The sequence below is a fragment of the Oncorhynchus kisutch genome, linkage group LG28, assembly GCF_002021735.2.
Source record: "Oncorhynchus kisutch isolate 150728-3 linkage group LG28, Okis_V2, whole genome shotgun sequence".
Lineage (NCBI taxonomy): Eukaryota > Metazoa > Chordata > Actinopteri > Salmoniformes > Salmonidae > Oncorhynchus > Oncorhynchus kisutch.
The window spans coordinates 46,538,577-46,548,533 of record NC_034201.2 but is presented as its reverse complement, the minus strand read 5'-3'; the positions used below and the strand labels follow the sequence as shown (position 1 = coordinate 46,548,533).

Below are 9,957 nucleotides of genomic sequence, written 5' to 3'. Positions count from 1 at the left end.
ACAATGCCATGTAAAAAAAAACAAGTGGACATTGAGATTAAAGAAAGCTCTCCATTTAACTAATTTGATTAAATCGGTACATCCATATTGTATGTATGAAAATTATTAAATTACAGTCCTTGAGCAAATCACAGCAAATTATATTTTATATACAAATTATATCTTTTTTTCCATCATTTGACAGGCCTAAATGTTAGGTTTGTAGATACATGGAATACCATACAACAATCCCATCCTTGTCACCATTTTGTAATGTACAACCTCTGCCCTGGTTGATAAATGGGAGGGTGGGGATCTGTCAACTCTGTGCATTGTAGCATAAAATCTTTGAAAGAAATGAGATGTGTTATTTGAATTTCTTCTGAGAGTTGACACAAAACCAGCATTCAACAGCATCGTTACATCTGTAAATATTTTATACTCATTCAACAGCATTGTTACATCTGTAAATATTTTATACTCATTCAACAGCATCGTTACATCTGTAAATATTTTATACTCATTCTCTCACACATAATCAATAGTCTGCTACAGTAAGGGTTGGAAAATGAAGGTAATTTTCCCCAAAATTCCCGGTTGGAATATTCCCAGAGGGTATATACAGGACATCCGGAATCCTCCAACCAGTATTTCTGTAAAAGTTAGCAGAATTTTACAACCCTAGTATTAGTCTAACCAATATCATCTATCAGTGGTCAGAGCCTCATTACACTACAAACCAGGTTTGAGAAATTAGCGAGGTAACTTTGGTCAACTCCGGGTTCAATTTGGGATAACCGGTACCACGGATATGGCTCACCAAAACAGCCAGGTACAATTCTATGACAACGAATCCCTCAGAACTAACCGGCAAACCAACTCAGGACTAACTCTATTTATTTTGAACGAAGCGTCTGAGCTGCGTGTTGAGGACCAATGAAATCAGATTCCCTCCCGCTCTCCAAAGATTGCGTCATCATCCCCTTCATTTGAGGAAGACGACTGATTAAATCATTTTTAGAAAATGGTAAATGTTAAAATACCTATCACATTACACATTTAGTAATTGACAGAATGCATTTAAAACGTCAGGCACACTTTTGTATGACTTAATACAATCCTTATATCATACGATTGGGGGGAGAAAAAAAATGATTGTGGTTGTGCATTGACACCAAAGACGGCATTTAACGAGAAGTTTAAAAAGAAATAAGAAACTTCACTTCTAAAAGCCTATTTCACATCGTAGCCCGCTGAATTTGCAAGATAATCAAAATGAAAGAAGTTGACGCATGAAAATGTTGCACTGATTCACCCACGGATATATGTTTCAGCATTGTCTCACATCGTCTAGCCATGTGCGACAGGCACGCGCAATTACAAACCTGCTAGAGTTAGTGGCAGGTGGAACGAGCAATATCCACCATTGTAATACAGATTAGTATGATCTCATTGGTCCTCTACTCGCAGCTCAGACATCATTCAGGATAAATAAGAGTTATGCCCCGTTCACGTGCTAAAACGACACTAAAAAAACTGATATTTCCGGTTGAACGAGGCACGTGTATAATTGTAACCAGTTAGCAAGTCGTACGTTTGAGTTTCCTAGCCTGTGAACGCTGCATTAGCCCTTAATTTAGCCTAAACCTGGAGCAGGTTACAGTGCATTCAGAAAGTATTCAGACCCCTGGACTTTTCCCACTTCGTTACATTACAGCCTCATTCTAAAATGTATTAAATCGTTTTCTTTCCCCTCATCAATCTACATACAATACCACGTAACAGATTTTTTTTGGAAATAGTAAATGTAAAAAAAAATTGATACAACATATTACATTCACATAAGTATTCAGACCCCATTACTCAGTACTTTGTTGAAGCAACTTTGGCAGCGATACCAGCCATGAGTCTTCTTGGGTATGACGCTACAATCTTGGCACACCTGTATTTAAGGTGTATAAAGGCTTGATTGGTGGAGTGCTGCAGAGATGATTGTCCTTCTGAAAGGTTCTCCCATCTCCACAGAGGAACTCTGGAGCTCTGTCAGAGTGCCTATCAGGTTCGTGATCATCTCCCTGACCAAGGCCCTTCTCCCCTGATTGCTCAATTTGGCCGGGCGGCCAGCTCTAGGAAGAGTCTTGGTGGTTCTAAACTTTTTCCATTTAGCAATGATGGAATCCACTGTGTTCTTGGGGACCTTCAATGCTGCAGAAATGTTTTGGTACCCATCACCAGATCTGTGCCTCGACACAATCCTGACTCTGAGCTCTACGGACAATTCCTTCGACCCCATAACTTGTTTTTTCCCCCTCTGGCACCTTATATAGACAGGTATGCGCCTCTCCAAATCATGTCCAAATCGATTGAATTTACCACAGGTGGACTCTAATCAAGTTGTAGAAACAGCTCAAGGATGATCAATGGAAACAAGATGCACCTGAGCTCAATTTCGAGTCACATAGCAAAAGGTCTGAATACTTAAGTAGATAAACACATATCTTATTTTTATTTTTAAATTTGCAATAAGTAAAGCAAACATTTCTAAAAAAAAACTGTTTTCGCTTTGTCATTATGGGATACTGTTTGTAGATTGATGACGGAACGTATTTTATTGAATCCATTTTAGAATAAGGATGTAACAAAATGTGGGGAAAAGTCACAAGGGTCTAAATACTTTCCCAAATGCAATAATGTATACCAAATTTGCTTTCTTATTCAACCAGAAAAACAAGGGTTATATGTAGCGGTTTACCAAAGTTAGCTGGCTAATTTAATCATTCGGCTTTCTGGAGATCCCCACAGCAAAAGACAAACAAGTAAATAAAGAGGACGATGACAGGCGGTGGGTGAGGTTTTTTTTGTCCATTTTGTGTTTTTTTTTGTTGTTGTATTTAATAAAAAGGAAAAGCATAATTACTACAAATTACAAATAACACTAATAGCGAATCACATCAGCCTACAAAGCAGATATTATGAATATTAAATGTTATAATACAAGATCTCATTCAAGTATTTTACATTTTTCAGTTTTATATATTTTTTTGGGGTTCCTTTTTATTTTATTTTTATTTTAAATCTTTTTTTTTTTCTCATGACAAGCCTGGGATATTGTTAAAGATAATGAACTATTAACATTTTTTTAATGGTTCATATACAGCTGTTGTTCTGTTTATATGGCTTTTATGGAATTGTTTCTCCTAGTTCAGTTCCCAGACATCATAGCCATTCACATCCTCTCAAATAGTGACATCGTTGACAAACCCAAGGCGGGTTACGTCCATCTTCCTCGTCCTCCCTCTTCTTCTTCTTCTTCTTCTTTCTCTTCAAAAGTCTGGCCCAGTCCACCTGACCCTGCAGGATGCCAGACATGGCGCCCCCTAGAGTTCATCGGAGCGCCCGCTGATCCATCCACAGGGTTTGTCACTATGCTAAAGAAAAGGCTGGACCCCAGAGCACCTGTCCCCCTCTATCCTGGTGGAGGGGGCACAGGGGACATCTGTCTGTGTGGCTGTCTGGAAGGGCGCCCCCTGGTGACACACCACATCCTCTCAGAGGATTAACTGGGTTGGGACTTTTGTCGTGTATCTTTTTTTCTTCCCGTCTTTATTCCTCAAGTAAATGATTTCTTGAGTGATTCATATCAGCCTCCTGAATTGACCCCGCAGCTCCATTGAACTAATAAGCCCACAACAAAACAGAAAAGGGAGAAGAAAAAAAAAAGAAGCTAAAACATAGCTAATTCTCGCTAAAAACTCTTGTAAATTGTTCAACAATGACGGGGCGGGTTAATAAAGATATCATTTGAAACAAAAAAAAACTAAACATGAAGACAACTGGACATTCTAACACAGGGGGAACCACCAGTGAATCTGAATCACCCCATTTCCCCTCCAGCAGACGGTATAGTTTAACTGTTTTTTATGCTAATTTATATTGAACTATTGTACGTCACTGATCAATAACTAGTTAGGGGGACTATTCAACCACCAACATTAACTCATGATACAATTCGTTCTAAATTGCTGTTTGCGTGAACACACCAGCGATTCACATCACACAATTTGTCAACAAAATTAATCAAAATTAAATGTTGCTAATTAACTTTGATTTGGAGTTGAACTCTACTTCCTGGAAATTTGTAATGTCTGTTGTTGCATTAAAATGTCAGTTGATGCCCTAATGCAAATTTCCCTTTATTTGTACTATACTAATTGTCCCATTTCTTGAAAGTCCAGAGGTTTCAAACACACATTCAATACAGAGACATACCCTAGCATGTAACACAGCAAATTAAAAAGCAATAAGAGATGAGAACATAAAAAAAAAAAAAATGTTTTGAGTACATACATACACATGTAAGGCGAATGAATATATAATCTGTTCTATAAACAATAAAACCAGTAGCCGGGGGGTGTAATTTCTCTTCATCTGTCCAATTCACATTTACATTAGTGGACAAAAAAACAAAAAAAAAATCATCTATTTGATATCATCAGTACTCATGTCGGATAAAGATTAAGTTATCTAAACTAGATTATTATAGTTGATCTGACTGGATGTAGGGGAATATAACAGGTTGGTTAGGGTCAGAGGTGATACATAGCCTGTCCATTGGTTACAGTTCTCCAGAAGAACAGAGTAGAGCCACCACTCTCTGGAAGAAACACTGGTGTGTGTGTGAGTGGTGGTGGGATGCGGGGGTACAGGCCATGCCAAGCTGCAGACTGAAGCCGTGTCTTGTTTAGCCCTGGAAAGCAGGCCATTACACCCCCCCCCCCCCCCAAAACAAAGCCCACCACACACCTAAAGCACCTGCCGCAGCATGCCAGATCTACTGGGACTGAGAGCCTTTCCTCTGTCGTCAAGTCATCCGGATTGGTGATTCCAGTCCTGTAGCCTGAATGGTGTACAATGGATGGATGATAGGATGAACAGATCGATGGCTGGACGCAGACTGTCCTTGGGAGGCTGGTGATTTGGGGGGGTGGGGGGGGGGTGTGTTAGGGGTGGGTGTGCCACCCCCCAGCAAAGCATTTTAGCACAAATTGCAAACACACCAAGGGGTGGGAAGGCTTTGTAACAGACCATATGACACTTGGAAGACAGTTCAGAAGGGGTGCTGTTTGGCAGGCAGGGGGGGGGGTGTCACTGAGTGGCCACTACTGTAGGTGATGACCGATGTTGCATATTTGCAATTATCAATGCTGTACAATCGACATTAAGGTGGCGGGCACAAATTAAGCAGAAAAACCATTAAAATAAGGCAACTTTCAACGATCTTGCTCATACTGAGGGACTGGTACAAGTCTTTTATTTTAATAATTTGGTTTCTTCTTGATTTTGATCTTCCCTCCAGCCCAAAACAAGTCAAATATTGTTTTTCTTAAATTTTTTCTCAAAAGTATCAGTTTCCAATCCACCACTCACCCCATAGAAAAAAAAAAAAAAAAAAGATCAGATCTTGAAGAATCACTCATCTGTCAGCCAACAGATGGTGTCAAATGGAAAGGAGGTCCAACGATAGAAAGGGGGCCACAAGGTTTGCAGTTGCCATCAAATGTGCTCAAAAAACCATCTTCATTCCCACATTGTAACCACCAGGAGAATATATGCTGCTAAGGTTTGCAAAAAAAAAACTACAATGGAACATTTCATCCATTCCTTCAATAGTCTTTGTCTCCAACAAGACAAAACTCTGTTTCAAACAAAAGAAATTAAAAATGGAAGAGCCTTGATTTATTTCAATCACGAGACATTCATCAAAGTCATTCTCTCATGCTTTGCGTGAACCATTGGACCCCCTTGTGTTGCAGAAAAGGATTTGATGACGTTGAGTTGATCCGCGGGTTGTCCGGGGGTTTACTTTGGTGGCTTGGTGTCCGATGCGGTGGTAGCCGAGGCCTGGGCCGAGGGTCGCTGGCTCTGGCTGCTGTTTTTGGCATCATCCTTGGCGGGGGCCTGGGCGATCGGGGCCGGGCCGAAGCCAGTTTGGCTGTGGGGGCGGCTGGAACCCTGGGAGGGGTGGCGGCGACGACCGTCTCCACTGGATGAGTGTCTCTTGCGACCCCCCTCCTCCATCGGGGGCTGAAAGGAAGGACAATGGTGAGATTTGGTATTGACTGGGGCCCCACAGACATTCTAACAGAACGTTCTGTAACAAAAGCCTGCGTCACCAAATTACACGGTATTCCCTCTAGTGCACAACTTTGACCAGAGTCCTACGTGCCATTTGAGGTGGAGTCCAAAACTACAGTGTGAACAGGGCAGCCAAGAGACGAGTCTTGCAGCAATGGCTGCCATTTTGTTAATGTTTAACAAACCCACTTGCACAGTACCTTGAACCTACAAAAGACTGACGGAGCATGATAGCACTCTGATAAAGGCTTGTCAAACGAGTATGATAGCCAACGCTCTAAATGATCATTACCAAAAATATTGGTAGCACTGGTGCTCCCACTTAAAAAGGTTAGGAGCACCAGAAAATACAATATAATGAATTCTAGCTATGTTCCAAACACATGTTGTGCCTTAGAAGCTAATATGTAACACTAAATACAATAGTCTATTATAAAAGCTAAAATTTGATACAAACACCAGTCATTGAAATGACTAAGTCATTTGTGGAATATTAGGTTCCTACATTGTGTATGAGTACCATTTTCCTATTGAGATGCATTACATAGATAATGTCTCAAAATGTCAGGTTTGTGACATTGTGTATGAGTACCATTTTCCTATTGAGATGCATTACATAGATAATGTCTCAAAATGTCAGGTTTGTGACATTGTGTATGAGTACCATTTTCCTATTGAGATGCATTACATAGATAATGTCTCAAAATGTCAGGTTTGTGACATTGTGTATGAGTACCATTTTCCTATTGAGATGCATTACATAGATAATGTCTCAAAATGTCAGGTTTGTGACGAGGACATGCAAGAAATGTGTCTAATTCATTGCGATGATCATTCATCTTCTGTGCACCCAAATGTTTAAAATGAACTGGTCAAATTACCACGGCCCAGTTTCCCAAAAGCATCTTGAGCCTAAGTTTTAAAAAAATAAAGTATTTTTAACGAGGCAAGTCAGTTAAAAATAAATTCTTATTTACAATGACGGCCTACCGGGGAACAGTGGGTTGCCTTGCTCAGGAGCAGAATGACAGATTTTTAATTTGTCCGCTTGGGGATTCAATCCAACCTAACCTTTCAGTTATTTTACCACTAGCCTCTAGACTACCTGCCGACCCCAACAATGAAGTAGAGGTCGACAAATTAATCGGAATGGCCGATTTCAAGTTTTCATAACAATCGGTAATCGGCATTTTTGGACACCGATCATGGCCGATGATATTGCACTCCGAGGAGACTGCGTGGCAGGCTGACTACCAGTTATGCGAGTGCAGCAAGGAGCCAAGGTAAGTTGCCAGCTAGCATTAAACGTATCTTATAAAAAACCAATCAATCTTAACATAATCACTAGTTAACTACACATGGTTGATGATATTACTAGTTTATCTAGCTTGTCCTGCGTTGCATATAATCGATGCGGTGCCTGTTAATTTATCATTGAATCATAGCCTACTTCACCAAACAGGTGATTTCACAAGCACATTCGCGAAAAATGCACTGTCGTTGCACCAATGTGTACCTACCCAAAAACATCAACGGCTTTCTTAAAATCAATACACAAGTATATATTTTGAAACCTGCATATTTAGTTAATATTGCCTGCTCACATGAATTTATTTTAACTGGGGAAATTGTGTCACCATGTGCGTTCATATGAGAGGTATTTCTCATTCCATTGCTTTTCTACAGATATAAGATTTCTCCGGTCGGAAAGGTTATTCTCCGGTTCAAAGGTTATTCCATTTTTGACGTTTTATGTTAAAAACATCCTAAAGATTGATTCCATACATCGTTTGACATGTTTCTCTACAGACAGTAACGGACGTTTTTGACATTTCGTCTGCAACTAGGGAACGCGCTTCCTGACTGGATTTGTTTACCAAACGTGCTAACAAAAGTAGCTCTTTGGACATCAATTATGGACATTGTCGAACTAAATCAAACATTTAATGTGGAACTGGGATTCCTGGGAGTGCATTCTGATGAAGATCATCAAAGGTAAGTGAATATTTATAATGCCATTTCTGACTTCTGTTGACTACCCAATATGGCGGATATCTTTTTGGCTGCATTGTTGTCTGAAAACTGTACTCAGATTATTGCATGGTTTGCTTTCTCCGTAACGTTTTTAAAAAATCTGACACAGCGGTTGCATTAAGGAGAAGTATATCTCTAATTCCATGTATAACAGTTGTATTTTTATCAACATTTATAATGAGTATTTTTGTAAATTGATGGGGCTCTCTACACAATCACCGCATGTTTTAGAACTACTGAACATAACGCGCCAATGTAAAATGAGATTTTTTTATATAAATATGCACTTTATCGAACAAAACATACATGTATTGTGTAACATGAAGTCATACGAGTGTCATCTGATGAAGATCATCAAAGGTTAGTGATTAATTTTATCTCTCTGTGTGCTTTGTGTGACTCCTCTCTTTGGCTGGGAAAATGGCTGAATTTTTCTGTGACTTGGTGGTGACCTAACAATCAATTTGTGGTGCTTTCGCTGTAAAGCCTATTTGAAATCGGACACTTTGGTGGGATTAACAACAAGATTAACTTTAAAATTGTATAAGGTACATGTATATTTGAGGAATTTTAATTATGAGATTTCTGTTGTTTGAATTTGGCGCCCCTCACTTTCACTGGCTGTTGTCATATCATCCCATTAACGGGATTGCAGCCCTACGAAGTTACAATTATTATTTGGGAGATTTTTTTCCCCCAGTCACACAGTACTTCCAGAATAGAACTTCTGGTCGCACAGCAAAATATTTTGACCAAATTGGTAGCACGTTAAGAGCCCTGATGATACCACTCTGATAACAGCCTTATATAAACGGCTGTTATTCACACATGTGGCTGGTAGTAAAAGTTGTAGTAAACATGTCTAAATTCACACTTTAAAAAAACAGGTTTCCCAAGTAGTAAAAAGTGATTGTAGAAAAGAAAAAAATTATTTCACAGATTTCTCTACTTACATCGATTCTGAAATCTTCAAGACGCTTGAACTTGCTCAGGCACTCCTGCAGCTTGGGGTCGATCTCCATGGTCTTGTTTTTGGAGTATTTAAGAAACGCCCAAAACTTCTCTAGTCCATACAGCTGGCCTGTGAGAGACAGGGACACACAAAGAAGAAAAAGGGACAGTGTTAAGGGGGCTAACGTCATTAAGGATAAGTCTCAAAATGGCATCCTAATCCCTGTGTAAGGCTCTGGGTCAAAAGTGGCCCACTTTATGGGGAATAGGGTGCCATTTGGGATGTAGAAATGCACTCCTTTTTAGAAGCATAGTACGGAGAGTTACTGCACGGTGAGAATGTGTACAGTTGGGCGTTCCCTAGGCGACCTCTCACCAGCTTCGTAGTCTTTCATGGTCTCCTCCTGGAAGTCTTTGAAGATATCTGGTCTGAATTTCCTCTCTAGTCCGTAGCTATAGTACCTGAACAGACACTCCAGACCGTACCTGCAACAGACAACATTATTATATATTTTTTTTACAATCTGCCTTGTGTGGTGATCATGCAGACTGAAGGAACACTCATCTAACACCCGTAGTGGGCAACTGAGATCCTGGAAGGCTACACAGTTCTGGCTTTTATTCCAACCCAGTAGGATGGCTGATTGAACTATATGGGCTGGCGCTATATAGAATTCATTCAAATGAACACGCTAAAACCAATGTCCCAAATGCCTGTAATCGCCGAGCATCACATTTTTTGTAAATAAAAATAATGAATGTTCCGTGTCTTTTTGGTTTCATCACCTGTGCATCTTCCCATTTCACAGACACCTAGCCCCTCCTCCTGTGCATCTTCCCATTTCACAGACACCTAGC

At 40.0% G+C, this 9,957-nt stretch overlaps 1 protein-coding gene across 2 annotated transcripts in view; it reads right to left on the bottom strand.

Moving 5' to 3' along the window:
• Positions 1-398: 398 nt before the first annotated feature.
• Positions 399-9,957, bottom strand: part of larp1 (La ribonucleoprotein 1, translational regulator) — a 56,611-nt gene continuing 47,052 nt past the window's right edge. For both annotated transcript variants that reach the window (XM_031808508.1, XM_031808507.1), the window contains 3 exons: positions 9,476-9,585; positions 9,102-9,229; positions 399-6,063 (listed from right to left, as the gene is read on the bottom strand). In XM_031808508.1, coding sequence (XP_031664368.1) covers positions 5,839-6,063; positions 9,102-9,229; positions 9,476-9,585 — 463 coding nt within the window. In that variant the 3' untranslated portion in view covers positions 399-5,838. The remainder of the gene's footprint in view (positions 6,064-9,101; positions 9,230-9,475; positions 9,586-9,957) is intronic.